The sequence below is a fragment of the Pagrus pagrus genome, assembly GCF_965226575.1.
Source record: "Pagrus pagrus genome assembly, chromosome: 23".
Lineage (NCBI taxonomy): Eukaryota > Metazoa > Chordata > Actinopteri > Spariformes > Sparidae > Pagrus > Pagrus pagrus.
In genome coordinates, this window is record NC_140205.1 from 17,368,172 (window position 1) to 17,391,132 (window position 22,961).

At 40.1% G+C, this 22,961-nt stretch overlaps 1 protein-coding gene across 2 annotated transcripts in view; it reads right to left on the reverse strand.

Annotated features, from left to right (window-relative positions):
* Positions 1 to 1,637: 1,637 nt before the first annotated feature.
* The window catches only part of ano2b (anoctamin 2b), a 74,306-nt gene continuing 52,982 nt past the window's right edge, over positions 1,638 to 22,961 (reverse strand). For both annotated transcript variants that reach the window (XM_084345375.1, XM_084345376.1), the window contains 5 exons: positions 20,338 to 20,490; positions 19,606 to 19,658; positions 17,493 to 17,671; positions 4,425 to 4,530; positions 1,638 to 3,712 (listed from right to left, as the gene is read on the reverse strand). In XM_084345375.1, the coding sequence (XP_084201501.1) occupies positions 3,323 to 3,712; positions 4,425 to 4,530; positions 17,493 to 17,671; positions 19,606 to 19,658; positions 20,338 to 20,490 (881 nt within the window). In that variant the 3' untranslated portion in view covers positions 1,638 to 3,322. The remainder of the gene's footprint in view (positions 3,713 to 4,424; positions 4,531 to 17,492; positions 17,672 to 19,605; positions 19,659 to 20,337; positions 20,491 to 22,961) is intronic.

A 22,961-nucleotide genomic window follows, 5' to 3' on the forward strand; every position in this document is an offset into this window, starting at 1 on the left:
TGGTGCATCATTGTTATATAAAGTTGTTTTAGGAAATTAAATATTTCTGTTTTAGTCTCCACCAACTTGTGAGAGAATATAAGTGTTAAGTCCCTTTATAACCCCAAAAAGCACGGGGAACAACAGACTTTGGGAGGATCATCCATCGAGCAGCTGGCATTGTTATGCATCTGATCTATTGGTTGCCAAAAAACTTCCAGGCAAAGTGAATCAAGCCCAGACAGTTTTTAATTTACCCTCACCTCATCTGGTGCCAAAAGATAAACGTAGGTCTACAATTAGAGAAGCCTACAGGAAGAAACAAGCGCAACAGACTGTGATGAATATGATGTTCATTAACAAAAGAATTTCAACATCCGTACTTGGAGGATAATCTGTTGCATCAGACTGCTTGCAATGTCACATTCTAGCAAGTGCAGGAACCTGCTTCAGCCTTATATGTTTGTTGATTTCTGAGGATTTTTCTTTTGGCCAGGTCATTTTATATTGGCCAAAGAATTAAATAAAAAGAACAGATCAATGAGATAAAAGCAAACAGAACACACAACAAGTGATGATCTTCTCATAATCCATTTAACAATCACGTATTGAGAACTACACCAGCGTAGTATGGTAAGGATCAGGTTTTGAATGACAGAAACCAGTATAATGCCACTACCACAATTTCCATGTCCTGCAGTCCATGTTAATGCATTTACAGTCTGTCACTTATCCTTAGTGTACAGACAGATGTTGGGTTTTGTTACAAGCTGCCTCTGAAACAGTAATGAAGTTCTACATGTCGACTTGTCAACACAATAACAAGAACTGAATGGTATTCCAAGATGGCTTCCATCCATTTCACTGAAAGTTGCTTATGCAAAATGTCTGATGTCACAGATGGCCAGCAATACACACTGACAGCAGGACTGAAACTTTCACAACCAACCAGGTCTCTTGACACATCTGTGGTTAAATTTAACTGAACTAAATTGGTCGAAAACGTAATTACCAAACACAAGATATTTAACTTTTATTAATGTTAGTGCCCTCTACATTAGTGTTTCTATTAGAGAAGGCAGCATGATTTTTTGGTTCGGACTAACAAGTAGATTATATTGAGTGTTCCAATATTTAGTGTAGGCACAAAACACGGTTCGTAAAATGACTTAAATTCCTACGGACACACAATAGTGAGTTTTGACAGTCTGCCTGGACCGGCTTCACCCTATAATATAGGACTAACAGCACTGAGCGAGTGGGAGCAGTGAATACTCAACTGTTGAAATAGCAAGCAACATAGCACGCTAGGCTAATTAGCTTCCATAACCTGAGTTAAACACTAGTCAGCTTAGCTTGCTGTTAGCTTCGACCTCTGAATGAAACACGTTTAATAGCATAATGGGTCCTCCTTCCTAGGGTGACCATCTCCCAAAAAATGTAGGATATTCCCAAATCACGGACTACAGCACTGATTCTCTCTCTCATGAACACATTGACAACAGACCTGCCTGGTAATAACACCTCCTCTACTTGCACTCAAAACACAATCATGCGCGCCTAGCTAGCAAGGATAGCTATAAGTTAACATTAGCAGGGTTGTCGAGGTAAGGACACTGTATACTAGTTAAAATAAAATAAAATGCTCTTGCAAGAGGATGATGTAATTGTTTATTCTTTAACTCTGTTGCTGAATGCTTTCTCCCTCAATCCTCAAAATTTTTTTCCAAAAGTGCTCGCCCTGAGGAATGGACCAGAGCTATTAGCAAAACAGAATACCCAGAAACTAGAGAAAACTTTGTAAAAGCCAAACAGTTGATTAGTTGTCCAATAAATTTGTTTAGAATATTTCCAGGTTTCGACCAGTGTTGTTGTGGCAGCAAAAGCAGCAAGAGAGGTTCAGGAAGGGTTAGCTAGCAGTGAGGAGAGATCCATTGTTAGCTATAGGCAGAAGCATTGACAGTATTATAGACTGTTCAGCTTTGTATTGATCTCAAAGTACCCTATTTGGCAATTGAAGTATAGTGGAGCACCTTAAATATGTATTATTAAATAATTATTAAGGAAAGTATAGGGCAGACCAGATGGAAAAAACTTCTTGTGTTAATGATCAGAAGTCCGCACTACAGACGTTGTCCCTAACAACAACACCGGATCCCAAATATCGGTCAAGATATGCCCAGAGAACTGCTCAAAAGCAGAAAAGACATAAAAAGAAAATCCAGTTGGACTGTAACATACAAATGCTAATTTAATTAGTATGCTAATAAGTCATTACCAACTTTACAGTAATAGACCAGATAGCATGTTAGCTAGCTCAATACAAAAGCCAGAAGAAGGAGTAGTGTTTCTTGATATCTGAAGATTTCCAACATGGCAGGCAGAGGTTGAGTGACACCAGTAGGTTCTTTTACAGTATACAAGATACATCTCTTCTTTTTGGTTAGCAACCCAGATTTATTACTTACCTCCAGGAATGTCAGAGTGTACAGTCTGGTATAAATACTTGCTTTGCTAAAACTGTAGCATGAAGTGAGTGGCATACAACAGTGTGCCGCATTGGCATGTGCATCCTACCATCCAATACGTAGGGCAGGGTGTAGAGAAACAACACCGGCAGCTGTGTAATGACTTACAATACAACTTTAGTAAAATCTGACATTGATTCAAAGTGATTCCTGAATTCTACGGAGTAAAATCACCTGTACCACAGTCAAGGGTGTAAAGACAATGATTTGCTCCTCTACAAGGCTCACATGTGCTTTCAGTGCCATGTATTGAAAAGTACAGAAAATGTGGAATGTTGTAGCTGCTACAAATTATGTCAAAAACAAAAATACATAAAGAGCATTAGCACATAAAGCAGGAAAAATCAGACAGTCCCCAGCCCCAGAAATGAGCCACGATGTCCATCAATCTGTTTGTGTTGAATCTGTCCATTTGTTTATAGTCCTTTCTGTATCTCCAGTTTTTTCCGGGTTCTTGTAATATTCATGTGTTCAGCCTAATACAGTAATTATTGCTTGTCTACGCTATGAAGCAAGTCTGCCTCACTAAGTAATTTATTTTTACCAAAAAGTAAAAATTATAACACTTCATCAGGTGAACAGTCGGTACGAGGAGGAACAACACACGGACACCCATTCAACCACTGAGACCAGTTAAGTCAAATTTGTTCGAAATGATGCTGTGTTTTTCTTTTTTAATCACAGCACAATTGGGTCACACACACTAGGACACAAAAGACACAGGCAGAGACATTCATGGACCAAATCACCCAAGCAACATGTTCTCCAGTCCCGAAGCCCAGCTGACGCACCCCGACACATGTGCGTTTGACATGTCACACCGCTGTGTGTCTCGAATTCTCATTTTCACTTTTGGGCGATGGGGGAACCTTCCTGGTGAACTGGCTGAAGCTGGCAGCCCTACACCTCGCCCTCGGCCCTTCTCCTCCTCTGTCACCAGCCAGGCCCTGCTGCGTTGGACCCGGGGGTAGAGTACTGTAGCGCCCCGGGATCGGGGGCGCCTGGCCCGGGTGGAGCACGTGGCTGCCCGGTTGGAGGGTGGCATCCTTGGAGAAGAGGCTCTGGATGAGCTGGAATTTTTCCTTCTCTTCCCGCAAGAAGACGTCGACCAAGAGCTTCTTCTCCCGTTTGAGCTGCTCCACGATGGTTTTGGGAACGTCGGGAATCACCCAGGCAACCACGAGGCTGAGGAACATCACCAGATTCTGGAGTACGGAGAGAAGAGTAGAAGAGTGACAAAGGGGGAGATGGATCGAAGACAAATGAAGAAAGATGGCTGGTGGTAATGGTAATCATGCTTTAAGTGCTCGAACCACAATTCCCATAATTTGGGGGCTTTGGGGATGTAACCACAATCTAATTTTGCCATATTCATGTGGTTTCAGAATAATATATAATTCTTGTCTGGAAAAATTCAGACAATTTCTTATTGTCTTAATTTTCTTATTTCTATTATTTATACGCAATGCTGGCATGCTCTGGTCCCTTTCACCTCAAAGTGCATCTTTGCCTCATATCTCTCGCACCATGCACTGGATTTCTTGGACTCTGAAGGACATTTGGTAGACACATGTTAACAAGGTGTGCAGGAAGACAGAGGAAAGAGCTGTTTATCAAATAAACTGGTCGCTAAATTAACAGAGGCATCTGTTAGTTTTGAAGGACTGGCCCACACGCAAGCACAAAGTCTTTTTATGATACAAATCTGTTAGAGTCAACTTCAGAACACCACAAAAATGGGACGCCGACATATGAAACCTATCAATGGAAAGCACAGTGTGCACATTTTGCTAGACTGCAGATTACCTGATGTGTTGGAAAAATACTAACCACTTGTATGCACCTGTTAAAGACTAATTAACACAGACATAAACATAACAAGAATCACTTTATAAACCGAACTCAATGAGCTCATACCTGGAACAGGATGACGAAAGCCAGTCTTGCAGCCAGAACACACCAGTACTGTTTGGAGAAGGTGTAGGCGTCCGAAGCCCAGGGGGGTTCCCTGTAGTCTTTATACCTAGAGACAAAACCCACATGAATGTAGTGTGGATGCTAAAAATGGAACACAAATTTCTCTGGTTTATTTTTTTTTTTAATCAGTTGGTGTCATGGTCTGAGTGTGTGATTAGTCATTTCCTTTTTATCCATTGTTTAAGTTTGTGTTTCTGTCGGTGGAGCTCATGCTTAACCCGTTAAGGCTGTACCCACTGTAATGTTTTTGGTTGGTCATTTCTTGTTTAGTTTTGTAGATTATTTCCCTGTGTGTCATGTTTTACTTTCCACTTCATGTCTTTGTCTGTTTTCCTGCCCTTTACTGTGTACACCTGTGTTCATTTGTTCCTCAATCCTTATGTATTTTAATCTGTTTTTCTTTTACACTTCGTTTGTTCATCTGTTTTCCTACATCTCTTGTGTTCCTGTGCTTCCTGCATCTCTTGTGCTCCTGTGGCTGCTCTCTGGTCCTTGTCTGTCCTTGCAGTTCCCGCTTTGTTCTTCATGGCTTCTGATTTGTCTTCAGTTTTGTATTTCTCTTTAGTTTTTCCTTGGACTTTCCTTCCTTGCCTTCCTTTCGTTTTTTTTTGCATTTTGGACCTTGGATATCAGCTCATCATTAAAGCTTGCTTTTTTTGTCCAACCTGTCTGGCTCTGTGTTTGCTTTTTTGAAAAAGTGTGATAAAACACTGGTTTACACAGAAAAAGAGGCAGGAAAACAGACAAAGACAGGAGGTGGAAAGTAAAACATACCACACAAGGATCTAATCTACAAAAATTAAACAGGAAATGACTAACTAAAAACCAAAAACATAACAGGTTTAAATGTGAGCTCCACTGACAGAAACACAAACTTACACAACAGGTAATCCAGGGAAGGCACCTCCCAGACTGTTTGACTGACAATTGACGAAACAAGATGATCCCTTAGAGATGCACTGCAAAGTCCGTCTCAGACAAATTTACTCCTCCACTGCTCTTCAAATGGTTACCTTGTGACCCGTACTGATTTATCCTTACCTGAGACCCAGCCTCATTAAAACACACTTCTACTCCACTCAGCTTGCGTCTCGACTCAACGAGCAATAAACTTTATTAGGATTCCTTTCCTTTGTTTTCTTTGTAATAAACATCCTTTATTGTGCTGGTGAGACAAACAGCAGAAAACTGGAACCACATGTTGAGCTCAGGGAAGACGGCATTAAAATGAGGACAAGGAATCAGAGAGAGACGAGAGAGGAGAATAAGAAAGCAGACGAATGAAAGGAAAAGTTGAAACAAAAGTGAGAAATGACAGAAGGAAGGACAGAAAGAGAGAAAGACAGGGGTGAAGATTTGTTTTGTTTATAGCAGGCTTGTCAGATGAAACACAACCACTATGGGATTTATTTGACAGGGAAGGTTGAGGATATGGTGTCATCCGGTACATCGCACACACAGCAGCTGTATATCTGTTTGGACCCATTTCATTTCAAAGCCTGAGTGGGTTGAGGATGTGCCTGTCTTTAATTGTTTATTCATAAATAAGGGCATTATACCAGTTCTGTTGATTTTTTATGCTTTGTTGTCTCCTTTAAGACTATAAATAAAATAATAGTTCAACATCGCTGAAAATGTCCCTTAATCATCGCTGGCAGGCTGCTAGTGATGACTGACTTTTATTGGTATATTAAGTGAACTGCAGACCACAGATTGGTGCAAAAGTTGCATCAGTCGACTATACAACAGCCAAGAAAAATTAAAACAGGGTGTTGTAATGTAAAGTTCAACATTCACAGTTTAGTAGCCATGCCTGCTGCTGCTGCTGAATTGCCCGGTGCAAGGCAACCAGGATTGATCAGGAAACAAAGTAAAAAATGTTAAATATGGTCACAATCTTTTCCCCCCTGTTCCTCAGTTGTAACATAAAGACGGTCTCATCCTCTTTTTTTGTTTTTTTAGGATTGATTGCATCCAATAGGAAACTGCTTGAAAACATAAAGAGGTCATTCACATGTGGAAACGTTAAGGAATACAGCAGGAATGAGTCAAAAAGATCTCCTCACAAAAACAGCCAGCTGAGTTGACATTAATGTTGGGTGGGGATGTGTAGTCTGTTACTGATTAAAAACCTGCTGCACATAGTCAAATCCATCAAAAACAATGGAAAAAGCAACAAACAGCAATACAGTTTTTTTTTTAACTATGAACTTATCTACTTAGAATCTGAGGAGTCGAAAAATACATAACTCAGGTAATCATGGAAATTGGGTGACTTTTATACAACTGTGATTTTAATATGGGTATTCAAAGTAATCATTTTATTTGTTTGCATGTTAATGCACTGTTTGATTCTGGCCTGACGTCTGCACAAGCAGCAATGTCAGATTGTTTCAAGGACAAAGTTAGAGACAGGTGACAAAATAAAATTAAAACCGTTGTCTAATCAACTTGTGACATGTATAGCTACAATGGCAGCACTCAGTAGAGTGCACATCTCCACCAAGGCCCAACTGTCCGGTTAAATTCAATCAAGCTTGATCCAATATCAAACTCAATAGCTCTGTATAGCTCTAAATCTAAAACCACCCATAACTGCTTAACAATAATTTAAGAGCCACCTTAATGCGCCTGATTTTCTTGATCAAGATCCACGAATTACTCCCTGAATTTAATTGAATTGAATTCGAAATGAATGAAAATTCCAAAACAATAAACAACAAGAAAATCTCGCAATGTTAAAGAAAGTGAGAGAAAATTCCAGCGTCCGTCTCTTTATCTGGATACAAACCAAAAGCTAATGGGTTCTATTCCCGGCGGAGACTCATCCTCCATCCATCTGTGTAATCCTGCTGACCAACCAACCGACAAACGGATACTAGTGAAAACATATCCTCCTTGGCAGAGGTATTAATGTTTTGCAGGCCCAGTTGATTCTGATTTGGTATCAAGATGGCCAGATCTAAGTGACTTTGAAAGCGGGTTCACTGTGGAGCACAGATGGCAGATGTTTGGGCCACAAAGTATGCTCAGCCGCCTCGTGTTTCAATAGGAACAGTGACTGATGTGACCTTATCTGCATTTACATCTATGGCAAAGACATCAATGAAAAGGGTCGGAAATTGTGGTTGACTGCACAATTGATGACGGTGATTCTTGTGCGATATGTGAGGAAAAACAGAAGATCAACTTATCCTCAGGTGACTCCAGCAACAGCCCGTTGACAATTACTTACAGAGGGATTTTATAGAGGGGTTGCAGTACATAAACCCCAATTACAAAGAGGAATGCACATCTGAGAGTTGAATGGTGCAAAAATAACCCAACCCTTACCCACAGATGATACTGGAAAATAGTCATATGGTCAGATTCTCGAATACACCAAGTAAACGGAGCAGGGCTGAATGCCTGACCTCTACAGTGAGGGGATCCTATGGCCCTGTCATGCCTTTGGTGGCATTTTACTGGTATGGTTTGGGTCCATTTGTCCCCTTACTAACCCTTTGACTCTACTGGGAACATCTCTGTTACTGTTTTGTTCAATCCTCCACACGGCCTCATATCCCACTGGGGGCGTTTCAGGAATGGACTGCATGCCTGACTGATATTGTTCTACTTCTTCTGCTGTGGTTGTTTAGCCTTTGTGGTTAAATCATTTCATTATTTGCTGGTTTTAACTGTGTTTATTGTGAATTGTTTTTTACTTTTCTGTGCGCTTTCCTGACCCCGAGTCTCCACAGGGTGTTTTATTCAGAAAATTGCCAGGATCCAATTTGCCGTTCTGCTGTCTGACTTCCTGTCTGGCTCAATCTGCTCGGTGCAGCTTGACGTGACTGTGGTCAGCTTCCCTCAAAAATAAACTTGGTGAGTAACTTCGAGAGTCACTTCTAGGACGCTGTTGAAATGTGGTGTGTCACAGCCGGTGGAAACGCGAATATCATCTAGAAAGGCGCAATCAGCTCCGACTATAATGCGGCCATAAAGCGGCGCAGATGGACCATTAAATCAAGGCCTTTAACTGTACGCATTTGAAAACAGTGCAGACCAGAAAGGGACATTTCAGAACCAACCATCTACAGATAGAGTACATGTTTTAGGAAAATACTTCTGTATTTGTGTCTTTTAGCAAAAGAAAGGAGTGTAGTGAAGGACAGCTTTATGTTATGGTACTTTCGGGCTCCATTTTCCCAACGCTATTTTAAAAGAGTCAGCCTTTCCCCCAAGGGAAGCAAAGTACAACATACTGAATTCCTTTCAAGGCGAGAGCTGGAGACAATCTATCTCATTGTTATTCTAGAGAACATCTTATGGCAGAAGAATGCATCCTCCCGAACCACTGAATGTAAAGAAGAGATAAGAGATTGAGATTTATAGGCAGAGATTAGCATTATGTGGAGGTATGGCTATGGACAGAGCAGTCTTCCAGCCAGCATTAGGTCAATTAGTGCATTAAGGACATTTAGATAGACATCAGACAGTCAAACTAAAGTCAAACCATAGGGGGAAGACACATGGTTCAGCATAAAGTCAGTCAACAGGATCAAGATGGAAAATTCTGTGCCAAACATATAACAAGCAGAGGTTATTAAGCCATGACATGTTGATGAGCCACTAAATGCATTGACTGCAGGGAAACTAGTAACAAACACAACATGCATTAATCTGTTTCCACTGATGATGACAGCTTGCCCTTTTTACTGCATGATCAACATTAAGAAAAGCCATGAAGAGATGCAACCCTTAACCGAGTCGAGGTCATCGAGGTCTAAAGTACAATGACCCCAGCAAAGTAAGAGTCTGGTTACACGAAAGAAGGACACCAACAATCCATCTGAGCTGGTTTATCTCTGTTTTTGTCAGTCTACTTCAAAAGCAAACTCCTGTTGCAACAGTTAGGAAACTCACCCATACAACCCTTTGCAAAGTTACAATTCTAAAACAATTGGTTGCCCTATGTAACAAAGTAGTTTGCCTTGTTTCACATCTTCCATTTTAATGCGTTTTTTAAAGCATTTAAACATTTTCAAGGAGACACCCTAGATAAAAAATATGACCCTGAAACTGAGCTTAATATGGAACCTTTAACTAAAGAGAGACTTTGGACCACAGCCAAACAAAAAATGGCATAGATGTAACAAGAAGATAATAGCTGTTGCTCCTCCAAAATTAAGAACAGGTAGGCTGGCCACAGTTTCTCAAATGTATTTTCATCTTCACTAGCGCACTGCCATGCCACACAAGGGTAAATAATGTCATTTTATAGGCAGTCATGTGCCGACTATTTCTTGGCCGGGAGCAAATGATTTCTGAGGTTTAATTGTCTGACGTCAAAGACTTCAGGAAGACCCTGCTCATAAATGTTTATGTATTAAACGGATGAGAGATAATTTGTGAGATTTGCAAGCTAATTAGCAGATTTTATAACTCTCGGACGGAGCCAGGCTAGCTATTTCCAGTCATTATGGGAGGCTAAGCTTTATTTAACGGAAAGAAATAAGAGCAGTATCAAACTCAATCAATCTCATCTAACTCTAAGTGAGAAAGAGAACAAACAAGATATTTCCCGACATGTCGACCTGTTGCTTTAGAGGACAGTCTCAAAGTGATCTGATTTTTGTTCTTTTTGATTTTGTCCTTCAAGTATTTAAAGGTCTAGTGTGTAGGATTTAGTGGCATCTAGTGGTTAGGTTGAAGATTGCAACCAACTAAATCCCCTGAAAACGTGAAAACACCTCTCTAGAGCCAGTGACTAGTTCGTTCATTCAGGATTACTGTAGAAACATGCCAGTCAACATGGCCCGCTCGGTGGAAGAAGACCCACTTTTAAGGTAATGAAAACACAATGATTATCCTTTTCATGGAATAAAACATAACATGCATACATGTGGATATTGTATTAAATTTCTGCCTATCTATCCCACACACTTGACCTTTAATGTAATTTTCTTACGACAAAATACATTCTGCCTGAATTTTCATTCCTTCCCACTCAATAAAAAACAGCTATTAAACAACATCTATAACCGTCTGAGTCTGGCAATGGCCATCAAAAACTGTAATGGGGCTGTAAATCAATATTTTTCTGCTTTCAAAGTACATACCGTCCAGATGATATTTAACATGCACAGTAGGAAAAACACAGTTATGAATAATAAAATTAATGATGGCTGAATTCATTTTTAGCTGCTTTAGCTGTGTCAGGGTCCTGGTATTGTTTATGCTGGCTTACATCTTACTGGGACACTGGAACAAAACAGTATCAGTAACATCAATGCTTTTCCGGCTATAAAGATAATCCAATACAGGACTTTTCAACGTGCTGGAGCTTGTAAAACGACAATTAAACTTTTAAGAATTTTAAATATTGGAATGCAGAAAACTCCAGTCACGCTGTTAAGCATGTTTTACAGTAAACACAGAGCAGCTGAACACGTCAGGTTTAATGTGATGGCTCAGATCAAAGCTTCCAATTGAGACAACTGACATCCACACACACTCTGTCATGAAAAAATTCCTCTGAAGCCAGAAAAGATGAATTGGCCTGATTGAGCTGTCTCAATAAGTGCTTGACTAGTAGTATAGAAATAGAGAGAGGGATCTGTGTATGTGCGTGCATTGTGTGTGTGTGTGTGTGTGTGTGTGTGTGTGTGTGTTAGCAGGGTCTTATGGTGTCTGAGTCCTTCTCCTTATACAGTCATGAGTGAGGAATGCTGCCTGTGAGAGTCAACTCTTCTCTCCCTCTCCATTTTTTTCTTTGATCTATTCATCTTTCTCTCACTCGCCCGCCAGTAATTTACAGTATTTTGTTGTGGATCAACTTTTGATGTGAACTGTAAAGCAAGACTTCCTGCGCTGCCACGCTCAATATAACTTCACTTGCCTGAGCAGAACGAAATATTATCATCAGGGAACATTTCTTTCTTTCTCTTTTCCTCTGTGTGTGTGTGTGTGTGTGTGTGTGTATTTTCTAGACGCTCCATGTTTGGTTATAATAGTTCAGCTCGGCAGCAACTGGAGCATCTAACTCAATATTCTTTCATAAGACCTCTCAATGAGATTATGGCTAGTGTGTGTGTGTGTGTGTGTGTGGGTGTGTGTGTGTGTGTGTGTGTTCCTGAGAGTTCCTTCTGCCAATACAGTGCCTCCTGGGATCCAGGAATACATTTAAAGACAAACAAAGGTCAGACCATTCCCATCCTTTAAACACAGACTAACCCCCGCACACACAACGTGGCTGCTGTCAGGTAGCGTTTTAACAGAGACCAATGACCTAAAACAAGACTGTCTATCTATTCTGCATCTGTCCTTCATACACTCTCTGTTTGTTCTTTCCCACTGTTTTGTTTTTTCCCCTCTCATCTCCGTTCATCTGATCCCCCCTTTTCCCAGAATTGTTAAGAGCACAGAGCGGTGACAACAGGTCTGGCACCCTGCTTACCCTGATCCAAAAACACTGCCATCCCTCTGCACTTTACGACTTCCTCCTGGTTGGATACAGAGAGAGGAACAAGAGGAGGAAGACGCTCAGGTAGAAAATTCCTACACAGCGTGTTCCGGATTAGTCTTTGACAGATAAATGGTCAGCACCCATGCTGCTCCATATGTAATTCCACAGCCTCAGCTGGGGAGAAATACAATTAAAAGTCCATTAAATTGGACTCCATGGTCAGCGGGTACCAACACAACAACCTTAGTGCTCCACATTTAGACATATCTGGTGCTCGTGTGCAGCCAAACAAAACCCCAGCTGCCTCACAGATGCTCATGTTTTTAAACATGTCAGCTCAATTACAGTGTTTGGGAATGACATGTTTCTGATTTCCCACAGCGAACCATGAAAAGAGTGAGTGTGATACTATTTTCCACTCACTCTCAGCAGCCTAGCTCTAGGGGAAGCAATGCTATCACTTTGGTCTCAAGTATCTCAACAACTATTTTGTACAGAGATTCATGGTCAAGCTGAGGAGACTTGAGTCAGACTGATTTGTCAATGACTGATATATATATATCAGTATCGGTGTATGTGTTGTCCGATATGCGCCAATGTGAAAACTCTGTTTTAGACATTATGATACAGAAAAAGATGCTTGGGGTAATTTACAATTTTAATTCCCAGTGAAGTTGTTTAAGTACCCTCATGTTACTTTAGATACTGAAGTTTATTGTTAAACTGTAAAATAAAAGAATGTGTGCCGACCCAGAAACACAAATGAAGCCGTCAGCACACAAGTAGGTAATATTTTTTAATAATGCACAGCAGCAGAGTGAAACTGACACATTGCAGCCCGAGGATTTCCCCAGTGTTGTGAGTGCTGACAACTTCATTAGCTAAACCGTAAAATAAACTGCCTCCAATACATATCTCTGTCACAAGTGTTTTATTGCCGCATTTGGGGGATCATTGCATCAAAATGTGTGAATATCAGCCGATATATATCTATATCGGAAGTTTTTGTACTTCCAGTTATACCATGGTCTAGGTGAATACTCCATTCTGATTGGCTGTAGGGAGTCAATTAACTCTTGATATACACTTAATCACTTTAATGTCATGTTAACAACAACAGTCACTTCTGGGTAAAAATCTGGTGGCAGAAGTGTTGAGGAGATATGTGAAATCTGCTGACTTACAGTACAGAGGCCTAGTTAAACATGTTGGTCTGACCTTCATGATGTTTCTACTGTGCTAATTTCAAGCTAGCCTCCTTATTAAACATAATGTCATATTGTATGTACTGTTCTTCCACCCTACGCAATGATAACATGTTTTTGACTTTGAATCTTGCTCGCATAACATTAGCTTTCTGGCTAATAGCTGAGCCAAAGGCTTCTATGAGCTGAGCGATCTAGGTTATCCCAAGGTGCTAAGTCATTCCTATTTACTGGGGTGGTGAACAATGTTTCCGTTGAATAAGAACCTTATGGGATTGTAATGATTGTTTCACATATTAGTCAAACTCTCGGATATTGCAGACTCTGTAGGGGACCACTAGTGCCACCATGGAGTTGACATTTTAGGGATTCAGTGAAATGTCTTGACAACTATTGATTGGATTTCCTTGGAATAAAAGCAGATATTGTACCCAGATGATGTACCAAATAAACGATAGCAGAACTCCGTGGCCCTAACTTGACCTCTTAGTGATAACATGTACTGTAACTTCCCATCAGCTGAGGGAATAATCTCCTTCTCAACATGAAGCAGGTCGGAGTCTATAAGTCCAGCTAGTTTTCAAAGTCTTGTCCAGGAAGAGACAATTCTTTTCAACATACAAAGCGTACTGATCACATGAGTTTGTGGTTATCTTGTCCTATCTCTTGTTTTTATAATGATAAACGTATCTGCTCATGAATGCATGTGCTCTTTTTTTGCTGTAAATCACTGCTTTCTGGGTAAATATAATTTGATTTACAACTTACTAACGTCAGTACTTGTCAGAAGAAAAGATACAAGTGTATCCCTGTAGGGAGTCCTCCTACCGCTTCACATGGAAGTCTGAGGTTGGCCCAAAGACAGACGGGGCTCTTCGGGATTCAATATTCTTTCAATAGTAAGTCAGCAGGGGCTTGGGCCCAAATTTACTTGAAAGAGAAATGTTTTATGAGAATACGTTTCTTTGTATTTTACATATTAAATAAAAAGTGAATTAAAATCATCACAAATCTGTTGCGTGTGAGAAATCCTGATTAATACCATGTATGACTAGCGTGAGAACATTACAGTAATAAAAGCGCAGTCTTTTTTCTTTCAGTCATGTTATGTAACAGATACTTTTAACAGCGGGACGACTTCCGAAGTCTTTTCTGTCACTAAGGCCTCACTCAGACCAAATCTGATGTTGCTCCCAAGCTGGGAGACAGAAACCTTGTGCGATTCAGGCAGAGTTCATTGGCGAAGCAATGGTGTTCTCCCTGTTACAGTATGTAATACCACACCACCGTGCAATTCTGCCATAATCGCCACAGCCACCAAAAACAGGCAGGTCATAGTCCTTCTATCTGCCTGTCGGTTTGTTGAATGCAATGAGTAAAGTTGCTTTATGAAGCCAATTGCAGTGCTTTTTAAAATCAAGATAAAAATTTCCATGAACACTGTTGTTTCCTTGCCAACTTACTATACACCCACCATTTAAAAAGTTTGCTTGTAAAAGCAAGAGGAAGACAGCAGCAGGTAACAGAGCAGGTGTTGCACATTTTCATATTTACAGAATTAAAAGTATCTCTTTTACTTAAAAACACGATTATGATTGTTAATCAGTAATTTCAAAATGTTTGTCAGTTCCAAAATGATGGTTTTGTTTGTCTCTGTGTAAGAATTCTGATGGCTGGTTCCAGCTTCTAATAAGATTTGTGAGCCAGTAGTCTAACACTGTTGGTATCACATGGTATCTGTGTTTTGTTAATATCAAGAGTCTTGGTAGTTGCCAATTTGTGGAAATTAGTTTTTTTAAATGGCTGATTTCTACAGTATGCACACAGTTACTGTCCTGTCCTAATGTTTGCTAGCTAGATTTAGCAACATTAACCTTAGTTAGCATTAGTGACATCAGCTTTAGGTAAGCTTTAGCTAGCATTTGCAACATTAGTGATGTATGCTAGCATTAGCAACTTTAGCTACAACAATCTGGCAACCACTTGAGAATTTGAATGCGACGCTTTAGGAGCTTTCCACCTTTACCCCCATGTTACGTCGCACTCGGGGATTGACGCTTCTCGACTGGCAGGACAGCGGCGAGCGGAGCAAGCTACTGCTAGCGTGAGTTGTTCAAAAACCTTCTTTTTAGCAAACTTTGTGTCCACAAACAATGTTCTCAATGCTCGTGTTCATGTGTAGAGACCCTGGTGATACTACGAGCAAAGTTTCGTAATTATGCTTTTACACAAAGGTTTGACTGGTGTTCCTTCACAAAAAAAGCCTAGGTTGCATTTTGGCGAGAGTTTCACTTTAAGTACTGCAGCATCCTAATATTTCAAAAGAACTTCCATTTCGGGCTGATATAACTGAAGTGTAAAACTAGTTTATGCCGTACTAATGAGGCCTAATCTAATTCTTCTCTGGAAATCTCTGAAAACAAAGTTTTCTGGAAGCTATTTTCAATTTTACCCACCATTCAGACTTCCTAGTTTAACCCACATTTTTATTTGGCACTCATTTAGCACCGGGAATACAGTAGAGAAAACATGACTGCAGAGATGTACAGTGATGCTCTGCCCACTGATGCAGAAACTGTCCTCACATTGCTGTTTTTAAATGTAATTAATGATTTAATACCTCAGCGGTTGGCCTCTATCACACCATCCATTTATTTATCCATCCATCTAACTACACTGCCTCTCCCTTCCTCTGTCTCATTTCTACATTGTTCCATGTTTCCTTATCCCAGGCTTAATCTAATCTTTTGTTCAATTATATTATCTTTCATCTCTCTATTTCCTGTTTGACATCATGTGTCCTTTTATCCATTCTTGACCTCTTTTTCTCCCTCCTGCATATATTCATTCATACAACCGGAGACCGCAAATTAACTGGGTCAAAAAGGAAGAAGGAAAAAGAAAGACATGGACTGTCTGGAGCATGCTTTGAATGACATACAGATTTAAATCATTTGCCTTGAGCCCAGCGGCAGTGCCCACAACATAAGTGGCTAACACACTGCTCAGATACAGTCTAGACATACACTATAGAGCTCCACACACTGAGGATTCACACACCCTTCTTGGAACATCTTCCAGTCTTCATTGCGGACAGCATCTTGTCGTGTTTGCAACATGACGCACCATACCACGTTGGCACAAAGACTGTATTCTGGCAGTGTCATTCTTTGCTGTCTTATGTAACAGCAGGTTGGCCTCTGTGGGCGCAGGCCCATGACCTTTTCTACAGCGCTTTATATTGATATTATGAAAGAGATGCTCGCCACTGGCATGCGTGAAAATGCATAGAAGTTAGCGCACAATAGTGCACTGTCTTTTGGGGCTAATAACATGGAGCTTCACTGTGTCAGGACTCAAAATGACTGATTAATGTTTGCCTGAAGGATTGTGTCCACGCCTCCAACCAAAAACTGTTTCTTTGTCCCTTGCTGTGTAATTCTCACATTCACTGGACCTTCATAATGGTTGTGGCTAAGAAAAGTTTAGATTGTATCATCTGGTAGTTGCAGCGGGGAGACTCAGACCCAGACTTATGCAATTCATTCAATATATGCTGAATATGCTTTAATTTTGGGTACAGGTTTAAAAGTACATACTACAAAGTGCAAATACTTCAGTATTTATCACCCATATACTGTACACACAAACTAGCCAAACAGCTTTGCCTGAAATAGTGTAATAACGTTCAACCAAACTAAAAGTTTGTCCACTATTCCGCATTTTCTTTATATTCTCGCAATATAACATCACCCATACAATGCATCAGTCCTACTTTGTATACTAGTAACTTAATATAAAACACCATATATTTCTTTATGCAGACGACATATTGTTATATTTATCAAATGCTGATATCTCAATTACAACTACACTCAGATTAATTGAGAATTTTGGGCACAAACCCAGCTACGCCTTTATTTCTAAGATCCTGGATCTGCACCAGATAGTAGATACTAGATACTGTACTAGATAGTGGGATCTATTCTGGGCCATCCTCCATCCAAGTTTCGTGGAAATCCATTCAGTAGATTTTGTTTGATCCTGCTGACAAACCAGCCAACCAGCCAACAAATGGAAAAAGGCAAAAACAGGTTTGAAAGGAACGAGAAAATTGGAGGTGGACATTAGCTCCATGAGCCACAGATGAAACAGAGACATCCTTCTCTAAAATTAAACAAACACTAGCCTCAATACGTATTGATGTTTGATTTACTTAGACAAAATCCAATTAGACAAAACTCAGTTCCCGTGATGCAGAAATAGACAAATTGAGTATTGACAAATTTGTTTGTGTGTGTGTGTGTAACATCTTTTAAGCGTTTACATGTGTGTTGTGTGTGTGCGTGTTTTTACCGGCAGACGGTGATGTCACCGAGCTCAGAGTTCTGCGGTGCCGTGCCAGGTTTAAAATTAGAAACGTTGAAGTAGGAGAGCGTGTGGTCGATGAAGCCGTGCATGGTGCCCGTCTGGCTGAACATGTACTGGTAGACGAGCCGGGGGATGAAGTCTGACGTGAAGGAGATCACAAAGGCCTCCGGAGTGAAAGAGATAGACAGACAGTGAGACAGTGAAGCAATCCTCTGTCATGAGCACTGACAACAAAAAAGATACACCATCAGACAAGAAAATTACTGCGTGTTTTAGAGATATTTGAGTAATGCAATGACATGTATTGTTTTAGAAACAGTAAGTAAAGTGTATAGCTTTTAAAGATGCATGATACATGCACAAAAAGGGCAATTCTGCTCCCAGTATGCCGTTGCCTTGAAGCTCCCGGGGAAGCTTAAATGTGAGTGTGTCCAATGCTCCATAGCTCTAGAATAAATAAAAACTCCTGCTGGTTGTTTTTTTGAATCCTCCACAAATCTGTTTAGTATTAAAAGTAAACGGAATAGGATTTGGTGGGATGGCCAAGGACAAATCCCAGGCAGAACTTTCCTGATTCCACAAGTACACACACACCTTGACCTTTACAGATTGCCATGTTAAGGTGTTTCAGACATGATTCGGGGATCTCACAAAGTCACGACAGACAACCTCTCAGAGCAAATGGAGAGGTTGAATCTTTATTCAATATTAACTGTTATCACTGTCAGCACTTGATGAATTAAGGTATTAGCAGTGAACACACACTCACAACAGAGCCGCTGAAAGGTGGATTAGGTGTGGAAATGTTCCAGCAGAGAAGTATAAAGTCAGAGGCAATAATATCACTATGTTAATCTTTGTTAATCTCTGATATCTTTTACTGTCCGTGTTGTCTTTGAGGTTAATGAACTGAACCTTGTTTTCATTAAAACTCAGCCCCTTTAGGAAGCCACAATCACAACAATTAATGCAAATTCGACCAATCCTGGTGAATGCAATTTTGTCCAATCATCTCCGATCACCAATCATCACAGCTTCCTGAGAGTATTACCAATCAAGGATTTTGCACAGTGTACAGTGTTGTGGAGGAACAAAAACCAAAAGCCATAAACACCTGAAACGCGTGAACAACAGACAAGACAAACCATCACGACAGACGTTGTTGCATCCGGATTGACTGCAAGTGCTGAAAGATTCAAGTTGTAACATTACTCTGCAATAAATCACAAAACGACATGCTTGCCTGTCTGCATGACAAACCCTGTGTGTCTTTGTGTGTATCTGTCTGACTTAGGCCGTTTTTGGGGACACACACCAGACTTGAGGCCAGTAAACTGGGGACGACTAGTATAACTGGGGACAAAGACCGTATCCCCCATTTGGAAAACATTGATAGGGTAAAGCTCCAGGAAAAACATGTAAGTCTATGTAAGAAGTCTATTGCAAAAACAAAACAAAACAACTACAACAACAAAATAAAAGCCTTAAAACATTTCAACTGGCACACAATTTTCTTTTTGTGAAACTGCTGTGCAATAAGTCATTTTAGTCTGCAACCATCCTCCCAAAAAGCCTGCATAATCCTGGAGGGGCGGAAAACTGAAGTTTTTGACTTCAGCATGATGTAATAAGTAAGAGGCAGCTCAAAGCCTTTTTACAGTAGTCATTTATATTATTCCTCTGGGACATTTAAATAAGTCAGTCGATAAAATTGCTAACAATGTAATAACTCACAATAATAGGAGGAACATACCTACATACAGTAAAACAAAAAAATACTGTTTGGCATCATCAGACTGGATGAATAAAGTGAACTTCCTGTTTAAAATTTGTTGAATGTTCCTTACATTGATTTCTGTTTTGTGCTGTAAAATAATCCATCTGATTTCCCTACAAATCCATCCTATTTTTTACACAACTAATTTCTTAAAATCGAATCAGTGCTAAGGTGTTATGTGTATCGTGTGGGACCTTAAAACAGCCACATTATGCAGAGGACCTCCTGTAGAATACTTCTATGCCTTTATGGTGCGCATATGTACCGTCATCACTAATTCAATGCAGATAGTAAGAAGCGGGACATTGCATTAATACTTACATTTATAATGACTGAGAATTTCCCCATTCCGCTCAGTATGTTGTACCATATACCTATAGAGAGAAGAGCAGGGGAGAGAAGGAAACAGATGGATAATGGGAACTCATTAACACAATGAAAAAATGTGTTCTTCTGACAGCTACTCACTACCAACTTACCCAGAAAAGGTTTAAAGAGATGGTCAGGAACAAATTGTCTTTCAAATGACTCACAGTTCAACCTTTGGGCTAAGTAAAGCTCTTTAAAAGTAAAAAATCCTAAGTTAAAGTTAAAATAAAGGCTTCTTTCTGCTAAAGAAATATGAGCTTTCTGCAGACAGCAACAACATGTCCATCCTGAGCTGCTGATGGGTGTCAGTTTGTAAACTCAGCTGTGAAATCTGCCTCACTGCCTGCAGGCACTGCTTACCCTGAAATAATTTAATCAGTGTGTTTTCAGTGGAGAGTTTTGGTGTCCCTTGGTATTTGAAATGATGCCCTGACAAGTGTTTCCACTGGAAATGGAGGAAATATTCAATACTTATTAGTTTTGTGGTTTTGAGGGGGGCATATAATTGATGGTTTATAGATATATTACATCATATATTGACTATTTGCAGCTCCTATCCAATCCTTAGCTGTATTAGCTGTTAAACTGTTGGTATCTATATATTATGTAAGAATCCTGGTTATATGGGAAGATGATGAGTAACTCATGCTTAATTTTGTCTTTATGTGTGCAGCATCAGCTTACCAATGTCTTTAGCTCGTACGGCGACTGGCCTGCGCAGCTCTGTCACAAACTTCTTGGCGTCCAGTCTGATCTCGATGACGTTGTTGAGCAGAGCAAAGAGAGGAGCGAGCGGGAATGAAGCCACGAACAGGGAGACGAATCCAAACTGGATGACTGGGAAAAAAAAGAGATAAACAATCATGAAACATTCTACAGTACGTGTCGTGTTATTAACATTAATACTGTTACCATAGTGGGGCCACATTAGCCATAATCCCCCTTGCTCCATGACCCATACACACTTATATTTGCACAAGAATATGCAGTAAAACAACAACATATGCGCAGATTTGAAATCATAAACCTGTTCATACAACCTGGAAACGTATATGAAATGATCCTGAAGTAAATTCAAAGCTGTTGTTGAACCATTTGGAGTACAGGCATGGTTTTTGACTTTTAATAAGCTAAATTGTTTCCCCAAGCAGAAGCTCCATGAGTGCTTCTGGCATTAATCTATAGGAGTTTGAACACACTGAATTATTTATTTATTTTCCTCACCTACATTTTTTAATGCAAAAACAAGCCTGAAGATGGCCTGTAACCTCCCGCATTTGCTGGAAAACACAATGGGTCCACATCATATAGTCTTGTTTGGTCCAAGTTCAAATTAGATAATAATATCACTGAAAATGGACGCTTAAGAGAAACATGGGCAAAAACTCATTATAGCTCTTTATTTACTTATTTACACTAACTTTGAACATATAACATAGTTAAAAACAAAGTCAAAACACCATATTCAAAGAGCAAAATGCAGCGAGGAGAAAAGCAGAAAGAGTGGGCCACTTGTGTACACAATCACTCATTGGTTGCATTGGCCTCCAGGGCGGGCTTAGAAACTATCTGCTCAAATGAGCTGTCCATCAAACGGCTGACATCTCAGGATCTCTGGTGTAGAGGGGTAATGGTGTCTGCTGTGAAACGAGAGGAGTTATTTTGACAGATAAAGCATGATGAAGCATACGTGATCACATTTTTTAGTTTTTTTTAATTTGTCACCATTTAGTCATGGAATACTTTGCTTTGGACTAAATATGTGAATGATTATAATAGTGGACTTTTGGGAATGAGAGAAGACAGCTTTTGGAATTTGATGCACTGCTGAAACACACTTTTTTGACGAGTTGGCAAAACTTCGTACATGCTAGTTTGTTAGCTCGGTTTTTGCCAAGCCATGTTTTGTTGTTTGTTTGTTGATTGTATTTTGCTGATATGGCCTTATCTTGAAATGGTTGAATGGTTTGCATGAATAGTATCTAAGCTTTCTAATGATGTATGGCATGACTTTACACTTAAACTGAGCAGTTTACCTGTTTGCTTAGACGTGTTTGTAAAGTTAATCGAGCCAATTGGATGGCCCGTGGGCAGGCCGCTAAATGTTGAGACATTTTCAAATAAGAATCCTGAACATTTTTTCTTATCTTTACAGGACAGGTGAGGAGTGACAGGAAATGGGATGAGAGAGAAGGGGATGGACACGCACCAAAGGGCCACAGGTCAGATTCAAACCTTGTGCCGCTGCAGGGAGGACACAGCCTCTGCATGTGGGGCGCATGCTCTACCAACTGAGCAACCAGGGCGCCCCGATAATTCAATGCTTTAAGGACATGAACCCGAGTCACACTTTTCTATCACAGGGCAATTTTTAAACAAAGAGGTCCTTAAAGAACCTACTGCATTTTGATGAAAACAAAATCATATGCTTGTGATGCTCATGTTTTCTTCACATTAATATCATGGTTGTCAAAGTGTTTTACACGCTTCTGTCCTGCTGCAAATATTACAATATATTTTTAATTACTGCCTTGCAGCAGAGTTCAAAGACAGTGGCAGTGGTTTGTTATGACTTTCTTATTTGTCCTACTTTCCCTCGAAGCACATTCTACTTTGGGTATTTTCAATTTAGGCCAACTGAAAAGGATGTTTAGTATTCAGTCCTGTACTTATGTTTAAGAGAAAGCCTCGACACGGAACACAAAAGCACCTTGGAACGACCTCAAATTGGTTTTCTGAAATTGGTTTTAAGCTAATTTTAGTGGGGTGAACGCTAGATATGAGGGTCAAATACTGGAAGCTGGATAATGTTGTCACATTTATGTTATGTAGTTCTCTTTGGTCTGTTCTGATAATTGCATAATAATGAGAGACTTGTACTAAATTTTCCAAATTCACAAAATTCTAGAAAGAAAAGAGATCAATGGATGATCTCTAAATCCTGTTTACTGCTTTTGGTGTATTTCCTTAGCTTGCTGCAGGTGCTAGCTTGCATAATCGCATGCAGAAATGGAAAATGTCCGAGTTACTGGCTGATCGTGTAAGTAGAAAAAATTCTGTGTGATAGACTGCAATGCATGGTGCTATACTCTGGGAAGTCAGAATTACCACAGTGAGAAAAGTCTTTTATCAGCCCTTTCTGTGAAAATACATGAGAGGTTAACGTGAGAAAGGTCTCAAACCTTCATCATGGGAAGCATACATTTGCAACGGCCTCTAAGACGCTGTCTGATTGACACTTGTGAACGGTCATTTGTCTGATCCGGAGTCACACTGTCTGTCCGTGCTCGCCCACTGGTTCAGATGAT